Source organism: Brienomyrus brachyistius, chromosome 3, assembly GCF_023856365.1.
Source record: "Brienomyrus brachyistius isolate T26 chromosome 3, BBRACH_0.4, whole genome shotgun sequence".
In the NCBI taxonomy this organism is placed as follows: Eukaryota; Metazoa; Chordata; class Actinopteri; order Osteoglossiformes; family Mormyridae; genus Brienomyrus; species Brienomyrus brachyistius.
In genome coordinates, this window is record NC_064535.1 from 3,384,959 (window position 1) to 3,406,967 (window position 22,009).

Consider the following 22,009-nt stretch of genomic DNA (forward strand, 5'->3'; position numbering starts at 1 on the left):
TTTCATGGGTGTCTTCGGGCTGCAGGGTTGCTGCTGGAGGATAATCCCTCCATCCGTGCCATCACCCTGGGCCACGGCCACATTCTGGTGGGCACCAAGAATGGAGAGATACTTGAAATCGACAAGAGCGGCCCCATGACTCTGCTGGTTCAGGTGCGTGGGGGTGGAGCTTGGTTTGGGGGCGGGGCTCACAGAAGGGGGAGGGATTATTTAAAGGAACATGCCGCCAGCGGCTAGTTGGTTAGGTGCCTCTTTCAAGGACACGCCGTTCCCAGGACTGAGACCCGCCACGTTGATGGCACTGCTTAAAGCTTTAGGTCTCTTTTGACTTTGTTCTAGTTTCTCAGAAAGCTTCGTCCAGAATTGCGATGACTCATTTCCCACGAGTGTGAGCGTGCCCCCTCTTTCTGCCACCGCGCTGGCCAGCCAGTCCGTCATGTGATCCTGTCTTCCTGGCGCGCCTGTGGTTTCCTCTTGGTTCACGTCCCGTTTCCATGCGTGGATCCATGGCTTTTGTGAACCGGGTCTAAATGGCCTGACTGGGATTCCACTCTCTGGGACCTGGTCAGTTAAATCACCTTGACCCACAATAGACATTATAGTGTGTAGACTGCTCTGTTTCTCTGAAAGAGCCGTACAGTTTGGCCTCTGGGCATCGAGATGGTTCTTATCTGGTGCGTAACTGCTGCAGCCGTGCATGTTGAGTAACCCCATGATACAGACTCTCAGACTGCACTCCGAAGTTGCCATGGTGATCTGTGAGACCGGTCGGTACCAGTCTGGTGAAGGTTAGCCGTGATTTCGCCGTCGCAGTTCCCTGACCCCGCCTTCTTTTAACGTAGCGGTTCACCTCGAAAATTCGGTGAACTGGTGATTGAGACGTGAAACATGCTTGCAAAACATGGAATGTTTTCTATGTAACGTTGGCGGCATCATGAATTCAATAGGGGAAGCATAGTGCCGATCGATGATCACATGATCAGTTTGGAGCCAGTCTTGCAACAGTCTGTCTCCATTCCTACAGGGTCACATGGAGGGGGAGGTGTGGGGCCTGGCGGCCCACCCCTTGCTCCCCATCTGTGCCACAGTGAGCGACGACAAGACCCTCCGCATCTGGGAGCTCTTCCCCAATCACCGCATGGTCGCTGTCCGCAAGCTCAAAAAAGGTCTGTGTTGTTTTACTGGATCCTTAAGAGCAAAACATGCTGTCTCAGCATCTCCTAAATAAATAATCTGTTTATTTAGTATTTAGTGTAGTGACTGTAAGTGATGAACAGGGGGCGCCATGTAAACGCGTGGTTTGAGTGGAGGTGAACACCGCCTCTGTCCCCAGTTGGGCTGCAGTTGTGTGAACTCTGGGGGCCGAGAGTTGGATTCCCTGCAGATTCTGGCCATATCTGAAATGCACATTTCACTATGTTCTGTTGGCATTTTATGCATTTGCCGTTTTCTACAGGGAAATACATTCTTACCCTTATAACAATCCCAGTTTTTGATATTTTGGTGTCTCCCATTCTCTTCTTTGTGATTTAAAATCCTGCTGTTCCCTGTGTGCCTTTACTGCCTGATGTTCATTGAGGAATAAAATCCAGCATTAGCGTTAAGCTAAAGGTGTTTTGACCCTCTTGGGCTGCCATCGGCCAACCCCCTCTGTCTGCTCTCAGGAGGACGGTGCTGTGCCTTCTCCCCTGACGGAAAAGCCCTGGCAGTCGGCTTAAATGACGGCAGTTTCCTGGTGGTCAATTCGGACACTCTGGAGGACATGGTGTCCTTCCATCACAGGAAGGAGATCATCTCCGACATCAGGTTCTCACAAGGTGACTCTCTCTCACCTCACCTAAGGTTCTCTGGAGATCACTCAAGGCAGCGGGCGTTTCTCAATACCAAGAATGCAAAGATCGTACTTGTGCTCTTGGCAAGAGCAGTCTTACTAACTTGCCTCCCAATAATGAACGGGAGGGTCCAATGAATCATGGGATTGGTCTCGTTTGGCAAGGATGCACTCAATGTATCCTTGATATTTGAGGCTGTGCAAGAACGACATCTGGGGAATTTTACCAACCTCTGCGCTTTTGTTCTTAGTATCGGAACTGGTCTTCGGCAACGGAAGGTGACGTGAAACGGGTACAAGAGAGCACAAGTACGGTCAAATATGCATATTGAGAAACAGCCAGTGTGTGCCATTGTGGCAGCTGATTGGTCGCCTCGTTGGTCCTGAGGCCTCTTGTCCCATGCTGCCCCCCCGTCTCTGAACAGATGCTGGCAAGTACCTGGCCGTGGCCTCTCACGACAATTTTGTAGACATCTATAACGTGCTGACCAGCAAGAGGGTGGGCATCTGCAAGGGAGCGTCCAGCTACATCACACACATTGACTGGGACACCCGCGGTAAGAGGCACTCTCTGCACATCGGGAGGGGCGGGGGGCTCCTGGATTCCACATGGGGACTGACCTCAGTGCTAAACAGCCCAGGCGGATCGATTGTTTCTAGCACCCCACTGAAAAAGTCCCTTTGGGTCCCCCCTCGCAGTGTAGTGACTGTTCGTGGCCAACGGGGCCCCCAAAATTTGTGGCCCCTACACACATGACCCATTCACAGCAGTTTCTGCCATGCAAGCTTTTCTCCTTCACAGCCCAGAAAGGCCTGAAACCCCTGATAAATTAAGGCCATCGTCTCTCTTCCCGCATCACTGCCTAAACACACACAGCCATGAATTCCTCTCCCGCTGTGGATTGATATTTTGTTATTTCTACAAGCATGGCAGGTTAATTTTAGACTTTTTCTTTAATCTCTGAGACGCCGGGCGCCTGGAAGTTTGTCCGCACCAGTTGGTACGTCATTGTGATTCATGGGAGCAGGAATGGGTCCAGCCTACAGCCAGCCTGCTCTTGCCCGCCGGCCTGCATGTCACACACCTTCCCTCTGTTGCAGGTAAATTGCTTCAGGTTAATTCCGGTGCCAAAGAGCATCTGTTCTTCGAGGCCCCAAGAGGAAAGAGACAGACCATTCGAACCACTGATGTAAGCAAGGGACCGTGGCTGGGTTCATCCTCCCCTGACGCCTGACATCAATCTAAATCCTTCTCTTTGATATTCTGATACTTTTAATATGATTATGACCACTATCAGTTTTATTTTCTTTCCAACTCTTGGTTCTTGGTTCTGCCTTATTCCCCTGGCCCAGATCGAGAGGATAGAATGGGCCACCTGGACATGCGTACTGGGCCCCGCCTGCGAGGGCGTCTGGCCCACGCACAGCGACATCACGGACGTCAACGCTGCCTCACTCACCAAAGACAGGAAACTGCTGGCTACTGGAGATGACTTTGGCTTCCTCAAGCTCTTCAGCTATCCAGTCAAGGTGAGAGGGGGACCAGCCACCCTGAATGTGCAGGGGCTCTCACCTTAATGGTCGGTCGACTTCATGAAGACTGCGATGCGCATTCAGGAATCAACTTTGAATTTTGGTCTGTTCCCAGGCTAGCGATATGTCGTACGATACTCTCTGCCCATGTCAGGTGATGCCGGCATCCACACAGCTACTCTTCCTGCCTCTGTAGCGACCACGAGTACAAACATCTGCCGTGTTTAACAGCGCATCGTTATCTATGAAATAACGACACCCTTTACTGTCGAAGGCAGCTTTCAGAAGTTAGCCACTCTGTCCGGTGTCATGTAGGGCAGTAAGTTCTAAAAATACTATCGCGATATTTTTGAAGATTTTCACAGTATTGATGTTTATCGCGATATTCAAAAATTCAGATGCAAAAATATGATGGGTTACTCTGAGGATTATGATGACTGAATTATTTTACTGGTAATTATGGAGCATGTGACAGATATAACGATAAATTACCAGCAACAGGCTTAAACCTTGATGGAATTTGTTTTAAAATAGTGCATGGTAACTGGTTATTATGCAAGAAAACAAGTGTGTCAATTCAAACTAATAGCGAGATGACTGTTAAATAATCATGATATTTTATCAACGTATCGCCCAGCTCTGGTGTCACGCGGCATCATGGTGTTTAATCTCACAGCGATCATGTCCATGCATCCAATTCACAGGGTCAATATGCCAAATTTAAGAAGTACATGGGTCACAGCGCCCATGTGACCAACGTGTGCTGGGCCCAGGACGACGCCACACTGCTGACGGTGGGCGGAGCCGACACAGCACTCATGATCTGGGCACGCGAGGCCACGGGGAACCGTGAGACCAAGCCCGTGGACAGCGAGGAATCTGACGACGACACCGATGAGGATGGAGGTACGAAGGCTCCCGTGTAGCAGCAGAGGTTGGGGTGTCGCCTCACTTCAGGTGCCCCCAAGTGTCATGACTGTTTGTGGGCAGCAGAGAGCAGCAGATCTTTGCAGGCCTCATGCAAATGCGTGGTTGGTGTAGTGGTACAGGTGGCTACTGGATGTGGGGATGCACTTCTTTGAAAGTGACCGTAGCATTTCTGGAAAATTCTGAATGTGCGGTGATGTTTAACCATGAGCGCGGAGAAGAAAGGATTTGCATTTAGATGATTAGATGATCCAAGTTAAGCATATTGATCAAGGGTCCTACAACTGGGCCCCCACTGATGGCCCCCCCCAAACTCCCCCCACAGGCTACGACAGCGATGTGGCCAGGGAGAGGAGCATCGATTACACCACTAAGATCTACGCCGTCAGTATCCGGGAGATGTCGGGTACCAAGCCACACCAGCAGCAGAAGGAGGTGTCACCAGAGGAGAGGTACACCCCTCAAGGCTGTGACTCCGCCCATGCCCGTCCGCTCACCTCCCTTACCCACAATGCCATGCTCCCATTACACCCATGGTACCGCTGTCTTCTGTCAGCAGCATCGATTAAAACAAATTCCCACCGTTATGTTAACAGCCTGATTCTGTATTAATTCCAGGTAATTCCCAAGTACCTCTGTAAATCTGCAGTCAGCGCTTGTCTGATCGCTCTTTGCTTTTTAGCGCCATCTAGTGGAAGCTGCGATATTATTTTTCGCGGGCAGATTTGGGATTTTTCTCTGATTTTTTTAGAACTAGATGATAAGTGATTCAGTGGGTGAGAATTAATGTTTAATTAACCTGAACGGGTTTCTACAGCCAAAAAGCTGCATTATAAATAAATGTGACTGGATAGTTATTAAAGGAAACGCTAAAATCTCATCTTCTTTGAGCACCTACTTGAGCTTGGACCCCCCCCCCCCCCCAAGGTTTATTTTCCTCGCTACTCTGTTGATTTTATGACATTCTTGCTTTCTCTCTCTCCTTCCCCTTTTTCATACACCATTTAACGCACATGGCATAGTAATCAATTGCCACGCACTCTTGTCAAGGGCCTTGTGAAAGGCGCTATATAGGTGACCCATCTGACCCAATTCGGGAAGGACAATATGAGCTACGACAGGGTTTGTAAACAGAGTTCCTGCTGTGTGCTGATTGGTCAGTCTCCTGTCCAATCATACATGTGTCACTAATGTTAAAGTGAAACAACTGATGATTGAGATGATGAGTTTTTCAATTAAGGAAACAAATCAGTAAAAGCGCAAGAAGAACTGAGCTAATTAGCCGAGCGCAGGGACCTTTCAGTTTTACAGCAGTTTGTAAAACCTGAAGTAGCTCACAGTGACCTGGATTAGGTGGTCAGCCTAGCGCTATATAAAAGTAAAATCTTCCTCTAACACATTGTGGCAGTCCAGCTATAGGGATTCTTGAGCCTATAACGACTTCTGTACACTTTACTGGCCACCAAAATGCCCCCCCCACCTGCCCACATGGTTTGTGTCCTTCCATCAGGACCATACATATGACCAGCCACCTCATGAAACTGGACCATAATCCTAGTGAATGCTGTACTGACTAAATTATACATAATACATTTTATGCCAACGACCAATTCCCTTATGAAACCTACTAAATTCTTGGATGCTTAAACATAAAACCAACTTGCTTTGACTTGATTTGATATAATAATTCAAATGTTAATACCCGCAGAGATGTTGCACACACTTCTCTAATGGCTTGTGACTTGACTCGCTGCACCCGCTCGCACTGTGAAAGTGGATCTCAGCATGACTGTACATGTGCTCTGCAGTGATAACGCACACAGGGTATTTGCCTAACGTTAGGAAGAAGAAAATACCAGTCAAAATCTCTGTGCTGCAGATTGACGGACTGGGGGCACAAATGTTGCATTTTCACGGGAATTATTTTTAATCACCTGTGATTGCAAAGTGAAAGGCCTGAAATGTAACATTTCTTGTTTGTGACACCTGTAAATCCGAATCCATTTTCAAACCGCAGTTTTCTCATTTCACATAGAATATGCGTCATTTCCGTCAACTGGGAATTTACTATTTTTCGAATGAGTGGGTGTTTTTTTTCCCCTGCACTGGATGAGTTGGTCAGACCACCTACTCAGTTGCACTTTTCACCAGGAACATTTTCTGTTTCACATTGTGAGAAGATGTCAAAGCGGGATTCCTGATTTCCTGGAAAGGTCTGCTTGCTTAGTGCTAATTTCATATTGATGTTCCATTCAATCATTGCTATTAACCCAGTTCAGATCGGAGGGTCATATCGTGGTGCCTTAGATGACCTCTGGTTTGGTCTTTGGGAGGCTGAATGTTTCTTTCTTGCTGCTGGTCTCATCGTACTCTAATTATGTTATGTTGGGTTTTGTTGTGTTTGGGTTTCCTGTGATGCAAAAATGCCAGGCGAACCGTGATGAATTCAGCCAGACTGGCACAGCAAGACACTCAGCAGTAATGAATAATTTCAGATGGATGTTTTTTCCTCGTAGAGGGCACAGAGGTCCGGACCGATTGGATGGTATCATATTATTCGCATGATGCGGTCCATAGGAACGCATGTGTCTCTGATGGGGGGGAGGGGGGGCACCTCATGTCCTGGGGGCTTCAGCCAGGCTGGCTCTTAGTGTGTTTGGCATCAGACGAGGTCACGTCCAGTCCAAGCTGTAACAGAAGATGCCGGGTGGTTTGGATGTCAGTAAGCTCTCTGTGACAGGATCATCCACCCACATCTGCACACTCACCTTCACCCTGTAGGAACTCGGCCCAGCATCCCCTGAATGCACAGCTCACATGAGAGCACCGCTGTGGGCCACGTGTCCAGCGGTCATTTAGCATGGATGGGATTTCGGGGTCAGGAGTGACTGTCCTCCAGCAGCCGCTCCCGCTTCCTGTTGTCCTTCAGCCCCATAAAGCAGCGAGCCTGTAGGCTAAGATCAAAACTATATTCCACCTTAAAAATGGGTTTCTGGGTAATTTCATCCCTGATTTCATCCTTCCATTAGTCCCCAGCATGGTGACCAAATTGGCACCCCATTCCTTTCACAGCACAGGATTCACATTGTGTGGTGGCTTGGCTCTGGGTTTTTTTCGCCCTTGTTCCCGTGAGGTCCACTTTAACACCCCCCCCCCCAACCCACACACACCCACACATCAGCAGAACAAAGCCCGCTACCCATCTACCAGCCATTGCTAACCCTCCACCCCCTCCCGCACTACCCGCCTGTCCCTGTCCACCCCGTTCTTGTCCTGTCAGAAGTGCTTAACGTCTGTGTTGTATTTTAACTTGCATTCCTTTGGAGGCAGGGAATTGTCAAGTAAGTACCTCCTGCTGCATATCCTCCATACACCAGGGGGAGCTGTCACACCTTCCTGCCTGCGTGACACATCTGAAACACAATGCGGGACATTACAAATATATATATATATATATATACACACAAACACACACACCCAGAGCTATATATATATGTATATATATATATATTTTTTTTATATATGTAACACATGGAAACTGGCCATCAGTATTAGAATTCAGATTGTTTACCTTATATTAAAATACTTAATAGACATTATATATATACTTATCAGTCCATATATAGATATAATATCATATAAACAGTTACACCATTTGTGTTCACCAAACATTGATATGATATTGAGGAGCTACACTTTGCTCTTATTGTTGTTTCTCTGTGTCGCATGCACATGTCACTTCTGTGTTTCTTGTTTTTATATAACAGTTCTGATTGTGCTTTATTTTATTTTGGGAGTATATGTCGATATACAGAAATCCCAGACCTGTGTGCTGTTCAGCTGTCTGTACGCTAGGAAGCATCGATGCACTTTTTTCTTTCAGAAGCGTAATAATCTTTGGCTTTGAAGTCAGAGACGTGCCTGAAAATTCCTTGTGTTTTAATGACGGATCTTAAGGTTACTGAACATGCAATTCGCAGGGTTTTTATGCTTCAGACCATCGGATGCTATATGGCCCCTGCTGGACCTGCAAAGTGATGTTTGGTGCAGACTTTCCTCTTGCAGATGGTCCAGGTTTTGCTTCTTAGTCCTGTTCTCCTTCCAGTCATACCTGCCCCAGTGGGCTAGTTGCACCATTTGGTTATTTCCTTCTTTGGTCTATGGCTGTAAAGTTGTAAAAGGTGAACCCAGAGCTGGGTAGGGGATGCTGGCCAAGCCATCCTGGGACCAGCAAACCCCCCCTCCCCCCCACCCCTGCTCAGATAGCACCGACCAATCAGCTGGTCACTCTCCTGAGCTTGTCCACCCATCAGGCTGTGGGGCAAGTGCACTGACGCAATTCTCTCTCCCTGTCCCCCTCCTTCACCCCCCCCCACGCCCCCTCCCTTTCACCCTCCCCATAGGAACTTTAGTACACAGTTTTCCCAGGGACGCCAGGGTATGACCCCCCCCCTCCCCCCCCCCAGCTCTCGAGCCGTAGCCTGGTGCATTCTCCCATGCGCGGTGTCGCCCCCTACCTTCCCTACCTGGCATGCTTGAGGAGCATGGTTTGCGCCGGGCGGGAATGATGGTCTTAGCCCCCCCTGGATGCTTGTGCATGACTCCGTTAGCCGCTAACGGCCCGCGACCCTGAGTGAGGGTCCTCGGGCTCTCATGCACCTCCACTAAAACTCTTACTTGGCTTTGCCTGCTGCCACACAAGGGGATCCAGGTAAATGTCTTCTTTGAACTCTTCCGTGTTGCGCCCCAGCCCCACCCCCACTGCCATGTGCCCTCTGTCCCTCACCTGGTCACAACAACACGTGACATTTAGCCAGTGTGTCCAGACTGCCTGCAGGGGTAGAGATGATCATCTTTTGTTTCCCTAACCTCTCCCAGTTCATGTCACCGATCCCTTAAAAGCAGAAGTTGAAAGTGGGAGTCAGAATGGGGAACGAATTAAATCAAGATTGTAACCATCCATGAACTTCCAGAGAAGATGAGCCCCGTGTTGGACTGGTTATGCTGCTGTAACCTGAATTCTAAGCATGCAGACGCTGGGTCTGATGTTACTGTACAGCAATGTCCTTGGAAGAGGAGGGGTCCTGTCTCCCACACCCCTTCACGGCCAGCTTGGTCTCACCTACAGAGAGCAAGTTAGGGGAGACGTAAAGAAAATTACCCCATAGGGATCAATAAAGCATCAATTATTTTAAAAAAAAAATGCATTCGATTGGGTCATGTGGTTTTCATAGATTTCTCATTTTAGTCACTTTGGTTTGGATTTCTCAGCGGGGGATTGGAAAAGCTAGATGCAGGACCCACTGCACGGCCGGTGGTGAAGCTCGCTGTTCACCTGAGACCCTGGCTGAGTACAAAAAACTGAAAACCTGCCCGCCGGCCGGTAAAACAACAGCATGTTGGGCCACATCTTTCACTGAGCCGACCCAAGTGGCTGTTCGCAAAAATCGTCAAGTTCTGCCCCTGCCACATGGTCAACTTCTGTGACGACTGTAACAGGGAGAGGGGGGTATCATGTCTAAAACAATTTGCACTGTGAGTGGGGGGGGGGGGTGACTCAGCCGGTGAAATCGTAGCCCTGAGTTGAGGTCTGACTGTCGTTGTGACCAAGTCTGATGGCTGCATGGCTGCAAATGGCCGCCTGCTTACAGAGAGTGCCTTGGGGTCTGTGATTCGCCGTCAGCGCTTCACAGGAGGTTGACTTTGCCCCGCCCATCTCTCGGGTGATAGTTATGCACGGTCCGGACTGGATGCAGTGCCATAACTAGTGCTTGTCCACAGTCATTGCACTCTTGTGTTCATTGCTATGGCGACATGGTCTGGTGTGTGTGTGTGTGTCTCTCTCTCTCTCTCTCTCTCTCTCTCTCTCTCTCTCTGCCGTGTACATTACTGTAAAAGTGATCTAACTGTTGGACATTCTCTCCCTGTCTGTCTGTCTCTCAGTTCACAGCAGGTTTGTTTGATAAAGCACTATCTGCAAAATGTAAGCAATGATGAGCTTTCGGGAAAAAACTAACGTGTAACCGGTGAACTTGGTGTAATTTCTGCTCGGCCCATACTTTTGTTATATGGAAAGATATCTGTTAAGTTTGTAAAATATGACTCTAATCCCAATGTATTTTGCTTTCCACACGTCCGCCTTTAGCCGTTTAAATTTTAAGGAATTCTTGGTCCCGTCGTCATTTCCACAGCTCCTGGGTTGTGGGTTCGAATGACCCCCTTCCCTCTCTTCCAGCCTGATCTCTCTGTGTTTCCCGATAGGCTCTGGACCCCCATGATGTCCATTTGATTAACAATAATCCGTTTGATTTAGAAATTTAATGTAATCTGACTTGCTAATCTGCTTTAGATTCAGTCTTATGCAAACTACCGTTAATAAATATTATCAGGGCATTTGTACTCTAGATTAGGACTAATTCCTTAAAGCAGTGTTTCTCAAACCTGTCTTTGGGGACCCTCCCCCCAGACAGTCCATTTTTCTTGTGATCAAAAACATGGAATGTCTGGCAGGGAGCAAACACATAGACCACCTGGGGTTCCCCCAAGGGCCAGTTGGGAAACACTGCCTTAACAGAGTAAATAGTCATTTAAATGCTTAGTTCGCTGTAAAGTGCTCGACCGTCACTGGCAGTTTGTTTGTGTGTCACCGCTAACGGCAACGGCATCCCATGCGTGTTGATGTTCTCCGGGTGTCTGCATATCGCAGTGTGGTATCTGTGGTTGCGTCCAGTCTCTGGAGAAAGACGGTCGTATCGTGCCGCTGTGACCTTTGTGGTGCTCGCAGTGTCGTGGCGTGTGCCTACACAGTGCATACTTCGACATGGTATGCACGGAATGCCCGGGGGCAGTATGTACCCTCCCCCGCGCCGCCACCCAAAACGTCTATAAATGTATAGAATGCATGGTTGTTGATGTTGCTGTAAACTATCACAGTGAAGCCTGATATGGGATTCTCTGTGTGATACTGTACCTCTTTTACCTCGCTGCCTTGTTTTGCTGTTCAGTCTTCGCCACGTTAGTTTGGTCAGTCATGTAGTGCTTGAGCCGTTGATTAAGTAAACCCAGTTAGTTAATATTATGGCATGAGCACTGCACCCCGCATCTCAGGAAGTCCAGGCCAGTCAAGGCAGGGACACGTGTTAACTAACAGGTCAAGAAAAGTAAATGCAGGAAAAGTTCATTCCTATTGGAATCCTACAAGGGGATTTGCTTGTCCACAGTGGAACATGATAAAGACCAGTGACCCTCAAGGGACTTCAGGAAGTCATGTGGTAGGGTTAGGGAACATCGGCCTGCCTTCCCCACTGTGCAGTACCTGGGCTGGCAGGCCAGCTGGCCAGGGTACCAGCAAACGGCAGTGTTAAAGTTCACTCGGAAGGGCTGTAATATTTTACTGGGCTCCCACTGACCTGACACGGAGCAGACCTTCGTAAAGCTCCCTGTAAGTATGCTGCATCCACGCTTTAATGATGAAGGTCACAAGGCCAGGAGAAGGGATTTGGTTTTCTGAGTTCCTGCACGTCCTTCTGATGAGCCAAGAAACACCGTACATTACCATAAAATTACTCTAGCGGAAGCATGCAAATCACAAAGGCCTGCCACCATTTCCTCTTCTGAAGCGGATGCTGACACATTGTCTGATGTTTTTAGGCCTCCCGTGAGTCGAGCTGCCCCCCAGCCCGAAAAACTACAAAAGAACAACGTTTTAAAGAAGAAGAAGCTGGTAGAGGTCTGCTAACATGCTGACATGCTAACGTGCTAAAGAGGAATGCTGACTAATGGTGCGTTTGGTGCATGGCCCATCACCCGCTGCCCTGTTCCCTCCCAGGAGCTGGTGCTAGACCATGTGTTCGGATACAGGGGCTTTGACTGCCGCAACAACCTGCATTACCTCAACGACGGCGCCGACATCGTCTTCCACACGGCAGCAGTGGCCGTATTGCAGAGCCTGTCCACAGGTGACTTTGACTGGGGTGTGTGCTGACCAGTGGGGTCATTACCGTGCAGGCAGGGCAGTGAGCTCCTGGCCTCCAGCAGAAGCTGCTAAAGCATCCGTCACGCACGTTCACACGTATGTGTGCAGGGTTATAAAAGGTCAAAGGGAAAGCTTTGCTTTGCTTATCTGCTGCATGTGTAGATGTCCGTGCTGTTAAGTCTTTTAGGTCGAACAAATGAAACAAATGAGCTAATTAACAAAGTACTGGCTTGACCTGGTGTGTAAACGGTTCTTTCCTATCAGGCACCCAGAGTTTCTACCTTGAACACACAGATGACATCCTCTGCTTAACTGTCAATCAACACCCTAAGTATAAGAATGTTATTGCCACTGGACAGATAGGTGAGCACCGAGGAGTCTGTGTGTGTGTGTGTGTGTGTGTCTGTCTGTCTGTCTGTCTGGATTGCACACCTGAGCGTGCATGTCAAGCCCTATCCACATGCCGTGTGTTAGCGTGTGTTAGCGTGTGTTAGCGTGTGCCTGTGTGCGCCGCCGCTCCCGTGGAGGGAGTGTCCACACCGGCCATTCTCGGCCAGGCCGCGTTTCCTTGGGCTTTGCCTTTGCCTGTTTTGTTTCCGCCCCACTGCGCCCCCTGCTGGAGTCGCTGTGCTTTCTTTTGGCCTCCGCTGCAGTAGAGTAGGTGACTTATCCCGGCTATTTTTTTTTTTTTACGCTTCTCCATTCCCCATTGCACACACACAACAGGCGATGTCACAGACCTGCCAGGTAAGACCGCACCATTCTTCTTCCCCCACGCCCCCACCAATCATCATGGGCCCCCCTGTTCCATCTGTACCTAAGCTGCCAAGTGGAAAACTGTCACCCCCTCGTCCTCGCGTCACTCAGTTCGTGGTGTGACAGTTTGTCCCGCCCCCAGGGATCGTCCCGTCCCATTTCCCCTGTACGTCAGCGTCGTACTCCAGCAACACTGGGTTGTTTCCCAGGCAACGGCGGTGTTCACCACCACTCAAATAATGCACAGGCGTCGGGCATTATTAGGCCCCCTGCTGGCCACAAACAGTCAACACACTAAATACTAAGTAAACACATTATTTGTTCAAGAGATTGCGAAGCAGTATGTTCTTCTATCAAGCTAGCTAGCTACAATCTTCTGGCTGCACCCACTAGCTATTTAGTTAGTTTTTTGGGGGGGGTTGAAGGTTGATTGTCCCCACGTAAAAGGAGAAGGTTAGGGCTGTTCACAGGCACATGACGTTCTGATTGTATCAATGAGATCCAGATGGTCACTGTACCAGGTTAGTGGTCAATGGGAGTTTACAGCAAACAGGGAATCATTTGTACATTACTTGAGTTGGGTTGTCTGTACTTTTTAGTACCCCCTGTGTACTGAGCTTTACTGTTGGTGGTATGTGCTCTCTGTAGATATGGATGCCCCCCCACCCCAAACGCCCACCCTCACCCATGCAGTGGAGCATCTCATTGGTTCTGTGAGTCGTCCCCCCCCCCCCCCCCCCCCCCCCTTGTCATTCCGTGACATAAATCCATCCGTTAACTTCCAGTCGAGTACAGCTCTGAGGGGGGGAAGTGAAAAGTTAAAAGCTGGGAGGGACAATGCTGTTGTACCTTTGGGAGAGGCGCTGATGCTCTCCCCTACCTTGCATCTGAAAAGGCTGGGCGGCTCTTCGAGCTCCAGGTGCATTTTGCTATCTGCCAGCGGCCATATTGCTTTGGGTGTAAAACTATGGAGATGGGAGGTCGGGTCCCTGTGAGCGGGAGTCCGTCACGCCATCGCAGCTGAGTGAGATATCCTTCGAGACGTCCTCGACAGTGATGGGCTCCTCCTTCCCAGGGACCACCCCATCTGTCCACATCTGGGACGCCATGAGCAAGCAGACTCTCTCCATCCTGCGCTGTTCCCACACCAAGGGCATCGGCTACATCAACTTCAGCGCCACGGGCAAGTTGCTGCTGTCGGTCGGCGTCGAGCCTGAACACACCATGACTGTGTGGCGCTGGCAGGAAGGTGAGCCGGTGCACTGCTAGCTTAGCGAGCTGCTGCTTACACTGTTAGCGTTTCTCGCAGTAGATTTAGGTATGGACAGTGAGGTTATGTCCCTACCAGCATTCTGATTTCTAATAGGCTAATGGTTATATAGTTAACTTGATTTTGCTTATCTAAGCATTGAATTTAGGAATCTCGACAGTTTTGAGTTGGTTTCTGACACCTGACAGCCTGCTTAGTACACAGGTCCACCAAGAGCGGTTCTGTTTGTTTCAGTATTTGAAAGTATTTGCCCACCAAGCCCACAGGATCTTCTCTTTGACCCACTGGGATCTGCTCCGCTGATCCTCCTAGGTGCCAAAGTAACGAGCAAAACAGGTCACATGGACCGCATCTTCGTGGTGGAGTTCCGGCCCGACTCGGACTCGCAATTTGTGTCCGTGGGCGTGAAGCACGTCAAGTTCTGGACGCTGGCGGGAGGCTCGCTGATGTACAGGAAAGGGGTGCTGGGCGGCCTGGAGGGGGCGCGGATGCAGAGCATGCTGTCAGTGGCCTTCGGTGCTGTGAGTTCCGCCCCCGAATCACTATGCCACCTAGTGGAGACCAAAATAAAGATCATTCTATGCATGATTGTTGCCCTGATCCTCTCTACAGCTGCGTGTTTGTCTGGGAGACAGATTCTGAGATTTCACTCAAATTACTTTTTTCTGGTTTCATGCATAAACACACTGTACAGTTATGCAGCGAAATGCTTTTAACTAAGTAAGAGCACAATCCCTTTGGAGCAGATAGTGCTACACCTGGACTTAGCCGCGCCATCTTGATTTTCTGTTTTTGTTTTGGTTATTTGGTTTTATTTCATTGTGGTTATATTTGTATGGTTTCCTGACGCCGCACGTTAACGCGTTACCATCTAACTGGTGATTGGTCTCCCCCCATGGCGCGCTGACGCTGACGTTTCTGCCCCCGCAGAACAACCTCACTTTCACGGGTGCAATAAACGGAGACGTCTACGTGTGGCGGGAGCACTTCCTGGTGCGGGTGGTGGCCAAGGCCCACACGGGACCCGTGTTCACCATGTACACCACGCTGCGGGACGGGCTGATCGTCACCGGCGGGAAGGAGAGGCCGTGAGTGCCAGGCCTGCCGCAGCGAGTTTCCTTCGATTCTGCTCATTTACACATACGGCTGGTCCCAAACTGCCCACTTTAGCGTGACGTTACAGGCATGCTCGGGATGCAGGAGACTCGTCGCATGCCAGAATGTTTCTGCGTCGGCCTGTTGACGGCGTCTTTTTCCAGCTTCGCCCGCTTCTCTCTGCGCGGCTGTCAGACTGAGCTTAGGGCTGCATAAGTCTGGTGTCATGTGACCGTCCAAAATAGTATGAGCAGCATCTGTGAAACGGAATACCAAAGGTCACAGCGAGGGCATCCCCAGCATTCCTGTCACCCTCTGCGGTCACCACAGCGCCACCTGCCTGGAGTGAGCCGTATCCCCCCACCACCCTGGTTAAATAGCTTTAGGGGCAATACAGCACATTTCGGTGGGAGCACTTTCTAGCAAGCTGACAGTCCGCTTATGTGAGATCGTTCCTGAAGTATGTTCCAGAAGTTCCTGAAGGGCAGCTGTGAACGTTTTTTCTCACCCTGGTGTGACTGAGACTAATTCCATCGTTAAAAATCCTTTTTAGATTAACATTAGACGAGACTTAAAATCTATTTGCGGGATGAATGGGATCGTTGCCTTGGTGTCAAACAGCGGCGTTGCATGTTTGTGGTGGATATGGAGGGTCTGTCTGTTTGCCGCAGGACGAAGGAGGGCGGCGCCGTCAAGCTGTGGGACCAGGAGCTGAAGCGCTGCCGGGCCTTTCAGCTGGAGACGGGCCAGCCGGTGGAGTGCGTGAGGTCTGTGTGCCGCGGCAAGGTGAGGGCACCCGCACGCACTGGAGTGTGGCTCACGGGGTCAGATCCCTTCTCAGATGACATGGCCTCCACCTCCCCCCTGCCCCCAGGGCAAAATCCTGGTGGGCACCAAGGACGGCGAGATCATCGAGGTGGGAGAAAAGAACGCTGCCTCCAACATCCTGACCAACGGGCACATGCAGGGGGAGATCTGGGGTCTGGCCACCCACCCGGCCAAGGACATGTTTATCTCCGCCAGCGACGATGGGACCATCCGTATCTGGGACCTGGCCGACAAGGTGGGAGGCGGGACAGCAGCCCGCCCTCTTTGTACGTGGGGACTGGGCGACTCCCACAGACTGACCTCACAGATTAATGCATTTAGCACAGGGGAAATACACATCTCACACTGCCAGCCACATCGTTCAATTCCGATTTTTTTGCTCAGATCGGATTTGTCTATCCTGACGGCTCACATTCATAACTACAAGTGACCTGTATCTGACTGCGATGTGAAACGTCACGCATGCGAACACTGATACGTTTTTACACGGGTCAACTGCATCACCAACAACAAAAAAACGTCATATCTGTGGGACGACTCAGGGCATTAAAAATGGAGGCGTTAGTAGCTCACGCATGTATCGCACTTTGCTCTGGAGGACGACAAACCGTGAATCAGCTGTACATGAGCGGGTCGAAAAGGAGAATAAAAGTCAGGCAGCCAGCTTTTTCTGTTTTAGCAGTTATTGCTGGAACTGCTGCACCAAGAGTGTGGGTACGAGCCTGCCGGCGCAGGCTGATGATGTCAGCGAAAGCATATAAGCAAAAAGCCACATGAATTCCGATCTGAGCGTTCACATTCAGGTCGCATGGCCGCGAATCGGATACGTATCCGATTTAGTACCACATATGAAAGTGACACAAATCTGATTTGAAAACATCAGATTTGCGTGTCCACACAGCCCTGAAAAGATCAGACCTGTGTCACAGCAAGAAATGCGATTTGAGTCACTTCAGCATGGCAGTGTGAACGTAGCCTAAATGCTTTGTGTCCCGATGACCTCGTCAGATCACCTAATGTCAGTGTTATTCTGTATGCTGACTGGGCCGATCCCCATCAGAAACTGCTGAACAAGGTGAGTCTGGGGCATGCAGCCAAGTGTGCCAATTACAGCCCGGACGGTGAGATGGTCTCCATCGGCATGAAGAACGGAGAGTTCATCGTCCTGCTCGTCAACTCGCTCAAGGTGTGGGGCAAGAAACGTGATCGCAGCACGGCCGTCCAGGACGTCCGGTGAGCCTCCCCGAAGGCCAGAGGCCACCAACGAAGAAACACTTCATGCACTGTTGTCACGTTGGCTATGCTGGGTGACATAATGGTAACAATGGCAATGAACTACATTGGCGAGGAAGCTACATGCAAAAGATTTGGCACGTTAATTTGATGCCATAATTAACAGCGGGGAAGTGCACATTTATGGTGACGTGTGAGCTGTATGGTCTTATTGCTCAGTGCAGACTTGCATAATCATCATTATTCCAAAACAATTTAACCTGCTAAATTAATATCATTCTTCTGGTATGGAAACTTCACTACATCTAGCTCATTGACTAGCAATACCCATGAAGATTCAACACTACATCACGTCCAGTTCTCAACGCGGCCGGTATAAACTGTGAGTGTCAAAGTGTCCGTGTTGATCTGGGGTCACCGTGTCCCTGCCCCCCCCTTCAGCTTTAGCCCTGATAACCGCTTCCTGGCCGTGGGCTCAGTGGAGAAGACCGTCGACTTCTACGACCTGACTTTGGGGCCGTCGCTCAGCCGCATCGGCTATTGTAAGGACATCCCCAGCTTCGTTGTCCAGATGGACTTCTCTGCTGACAGCAAGTACATTCAGGTAGGGGTGGGGGAGCATCGACTGAATGCATGGTTTGTTTTCTCCAGCTGGAATTTCTCTTGGGGTTCTCTTGAGTGTTGAGGTTCTCTTGAGTGTTGGGGTTCTCTTGAGCGTTGGGGTTTCCGCCATAAGGTTGAATTGTATTTCTGCGTGAAGCCAGTGCCTTGACCGTCCACAGAGCCGGCGGCATTTAAGCCAGCGTGTTCGCCTGGGTCGGCATTCCTGCACCGCTCTGCCGGGGCACTGGCAGTCAGTATCACAGGGCTTCACATCAACACAACGCGGAGTCACCTTTTTAGGGAGCTGTGTGTCAGCCTACACTCTGGCTACGGTGTTTGGCTCGATGCAGAAGTGGAAATCAGCCTCTACCCTTGAGGTTCTCCTCTTTACTGCGGTTGTCCCCACACACTCACACACACAGACACGCACACACTCATATTCATACAACTGTGCGGACTCTCCATTCATTTGTATAGGAAAAACCCTAATTCCAGCAATGACCCCCACCCAGCCCTGACCCTAACCATAAGTAACCAAACAAAATACAAAACGTTTGGCACTTTTAGTTTTTTGATTTGCAGTCAATGATTTTTGAAAAATTGAATTTTCCCCTGTGGAGACTGAAAAATGTCCCCACGACGTCAAAATAACAGGGTTTTATAGGGACATTTGGTATAAACAAACCTCCCACACACACACACACACACACACACGTGCAGAGATCTCACCGCCGTCGCTGAGCAGACTCTGCCGGTGGGTATTTTTAGACCTGGGGATGTCAGGTCATGATTATTTATAGCACAGCGCCCCAGCGGAGAAGCCACTAATGTGGAATCCTTCTGCAGATCCCATCCTCAGAGGTGTCTATGGAGGAACATGCCTGAATGACACACCCAGACCGCTCGGGGTGGGCGTGATTGTACCTTGTCAGTTAGCTGCATGCTTAAACCCATGGTGCTCAGCCGACTGCTCTCACGTTTGACGACAGAAAGAAGCTACTAATATATTCCACTCATTGTAGTGGAAGTGTAGGGGTGGCCAATGAGCGGCGGTGACGCTCTCGCTTCTGCGACAGAGGGTCTGCTGTACTCACCCTGAGCCCACTGACGGCTTCGGCAGGTGTCCACAGGTACATACAAGCGGCAGGTACACGAGGTGCCCACAGGGAAGCTGGTGACGGAGCAGGCGCTTGTGGAGAAGATCACCTGGGCCACTTGGACGAGGCGAGTGGGATTCTCGCGCCCGTTTACGAGCTTCTCGGTCATGTTTCTCACGCCACGCTTTGTTCATATGTGTCGCTCTTAGCACCCTGGGAGAGGAAGTGCTGGGCATCTGGCCCCGGAACGCGGACAAAGCCGACGTTAACTGCGCCTGCGTCTCGCGTGCCGGACTGAACGTGGTCACTGGCGATGACTTCGGCCTTGTCAAACTCTTCGACTTCCCCTGCACTGAGAAATTTGTAAGTGACTTTTTAAAACACCGAAGGCTTTTTTTGTCAGATGTGTATGGTGATCAGTAAAGGATGGACCTGGTGTCCATATTGCTCAGTTTTGCTTCATTTTGGCTTAAACCTCTATAAATAGGAAACCAAGATACTGTCAACAAACTCCCACTTTGGCTAAAAAATTTAACTGAGTTTGACCTCCGCTTGCCTGGTTGCCCTGCAGGCCAAACACAAGCGATACTTTGGGCATTCTGCTCACGTGACCAACATACGCTTCTCCTACGACGACAAATACGTGATAAGCACAGGAGGCGATGACTGCAGGTAAGGCCAGGGATTATTGCTTACTATTGGGGGTAGATGTCACAGTTTATGTGACTGAAATATCAGCTCCTGGGCGGGGTTTACTTACACAAGAAGTTTTTGCAGGCAGAGCAAAAAAATGTTTGGTTCAGGGAGATAACCAATCAGATTGTAGAGGAGGTGGGGTCCAAGACATCTGATTATTTGGTCCCACCTGCTCTACAATCTAATTGGTCATCCCTCTGAGTCAAACATTCTTCATTGAATTATTCTTACAAATCAACATTTATTGTGATGTTTAGGGATTTTTTTAAGTCAAGGTTTTATAGCACCTGTACCCCACCCCCAGTGTGTTCGTGTGGAAGTGCTTGTAAGAAGGAGCCCACCCCCCCACGGGACGGGTCAGGGACACCCTTGGCATTGCGTCAGAAGGATTCCCCATGCCACAAGTGTCTAGCTGCTACAACCCTCAAACAGATGCTGCACCCGAATCTCTGTCACGTCGAACACGGACGCCGACGGCCCGCGCAAGCTAAGGGGAAGCGGCCTGGACTTAGCGCTGTGCAATAACCTTCTACAGAACCAGGAGCGGGCCGCCGCACGACGACATGCCCTGTGCGCGGTCGGCCTGCTTCACCGAACCACACTCTCGCCACAGACGTTTTTTTTATAACAATCTGCTAAATTAAAAAACCTGTTTACATTCCCATCGGCTTTCCACAAAGCGGCGAAACGTTAATTCCCCATCCCTTGCGTTTGACCACTGAGATGTGAGCTACATGTGAGATCTTTCATTTCAGGCCATTATTTTTTTAATTATGTGAAAGCCTTTATTTTGACAGTGAAACATAAGTGCCTTTTGTAGATTTTTTTGTATTGTGTTCCTTCAGTGTCATGGTTCTGATTGTTTTGTACACCTCTGGTGCTATTAGACTGCATATCGAGGGCTCTCAGTAGTGTTAAGAATTAGATATTTGATATGCAGGAAAGGAGTCTTTTTTGCACAACACCTAGTCGTCCATTTTTCGTTACATATTGATAGCTAGCTCTTCCTCTAATATCCAAATATCACAGGGAAAGCTCAGGATTCACTCCAGGCACAAGTACTGTACTTTTAACTAGCTAACTTGGGGGGGGGGTGTTCCTTTTTACGCATGTCAACAATTGCAACAAACTGCATTCCTTAAGTAACAAAGGAGATCGTCCGCCAGGGAACAGTCGTGACAAAGGTCACGGTGACAGTGCAAAGACAACAGTGCTACTGGTGCAAGTGAACGAAGCAAACCTTCAGCTGTCCACTGCGACGCAGAACTTCCAGTGCAGAACAGGAAGTACAGACACACCAAAGCTGAACTATGCAGCCTGTACTCTGACAGTCGTCTCTGCTCTCCTACCCCCTGTCTGTGCCGTCCGATAATCAGCCTGTGCCGTGACGTCTCACTGTATCCAGCTACCGCGTGAACGCAAACTGTAATGAACGCTGTGTGGGTCCCTACTGAATATTGATCTTTGTCCAGTTTTTACATTTTGTACGTTTTTTTCCTATGTAATTGATTTGTCTAGCGTGTCCTGAACTTGATTGTATTATAATTGTAAATTATAGAAATTCTCTGTGCATGAAAATTTATTTTTCAAATTTAAAAATGTGTTGAGGAAACGAATGGGGCAAAGTTATTGTATGAATGAGGTTTTTTTTTTTTTAAATTAATGTAACTGAATGTGCAAAGTGATGTTCTACTTGCAGTAAAGAGATGGCTAAGTGAGTCTGGTCTTCTGGCTGCACTTTACATCCGTTTATGGTGGTTTTAAGGAGACAGAGAGAAATGCATCTTTGCATTTTGAAAACATTTTTTTTTCTTTGTTATTAAATTTCCCTAAGAGGCCAACACTTTGTATTACAATAAGCCACGATTCATGGGGAGTGCTGGTAGCCACTAACAGCGTTTCCCAAAGCGGTCCTTGAGGACCCACAGTCAGTCCATGTTTTTGCTCCCCCCGAGCTCCCTGTTAAACACTCAACATTCTTGCTCCTCAGGGAGCAAAAACATGGACCGACTGTGGGTCCTCAGGGACCGCATTGGGAAACGCTGCACTAGCAGATGGGCTGTTGTGAGAATAACAGCCCATCTGTTTGCTTGGTCTTGGGAAACGCTGCACTAAAACACAGCACTGGTAGTAGCGCAGTGTGCCAAGCCCGTGTGCCCTCTGAG

General features: G+C 49.4%; 1 protein-coding gene across 6 annotated transcripts in view; it reads left to right on the plus strand.

The window, feature by feature from the left end:
- Window positions 1-21,850, plus strand: part of LOC125738113 (echinoderm microtubule-associated protein-like 6) — a 78,213-nt gene extending 56,363 nt beyond the window's left edge. The window contains exons 20-43 of one of the 6 annotated variants that reach the window (XM_049006742.1): window positions 26-153; window positions 1,025-1,166; window positions 1,665-1,817; window positions 2,257-2,388; window positions 2,933-3,021; window positions 3,185-3,361; window positions 4,069-4,270; window positions 4,617-4,743; window positions 7,618-7,632; window positions 11,942-12,020; window positions 12,120-12,249; window positions 12,531-12,629; window positions 12,993-13,013; window positions 14,098-14,271; window positions 14,605-14,813; window positions 15,223-15,380; window positions 16,059-16,173; window positions 16,262-16,450; window positions 17,276-17,448; window positions 17,890-18,052; window positions 19,172-19,275; window positions 19,358-19,511; window positions 19,720-19,820; window positions 20,149-21,850. In XM_049006742.1, coding sequence (XP_048862699.1) covers window positions 26-153; window positions 1,025-1,166; window positions 1,665-1,817; window positions 2,257-2,388; window positions 2,933-3,021; window positions 3,185-3,361; window positions 4,069-4,270; window positions 4,617-4,743; window positions 7,618-7,632; window positions 11,942-12,020; window positions 12,120-12,249; window positions 12,531-12,629; window positions 12,993-13,013; window positions 14,098-14,271; window positions 14,605-14,813; window positions 15,223-15,380; window positions 16,059-16,173; window positions 16,262-16,450; window positions 17,276-17,448; window positions 17,890-18,052; window positions 19,172-19,275; window positions 19,358-19,511; window positions 19,720-19,820; window positions 20,149-20,173 — 3,059 coding nt within the window. In that variant the 3' untranslated portion in view covers window positions 20,174-21,850. Of the gene's footprint in view, window positions 1-25; window positions 154-1,024; window positions 1,167-1,664; window positions 1,818-2,256; window positions 2,389-2,932; window positions 3,022-3,184; window positions 3,362-4,068; window positions 4,271-4,616; window positions 4,744-5,313; window positions 7,734-11,941; window positions 12,021-12,119; window positions 12,250-12,530; window positions 12,630-12,992; window positions 13,014-14,097; window positions 14,272-14,604; window positions 14,814-15,222; window positions 15,381-16,058; window positions 16,174-16,261; window positions 16,482-17,275; window positions 17,449-17,889; window positions 18,053-19,171; window positions 19,276-19,357; window positions 19,512-19,719; window positions 19,821-20,148 lie in introns of those variants that run through there. The other 5 variants (XM_049006744.1, XM_049006743.1, XM_049006745.1 and 2 more) reach the window with 5 other exon arrangements.
- Window positions 21,851-22,009: the final 159 nt, after the last annotated feature.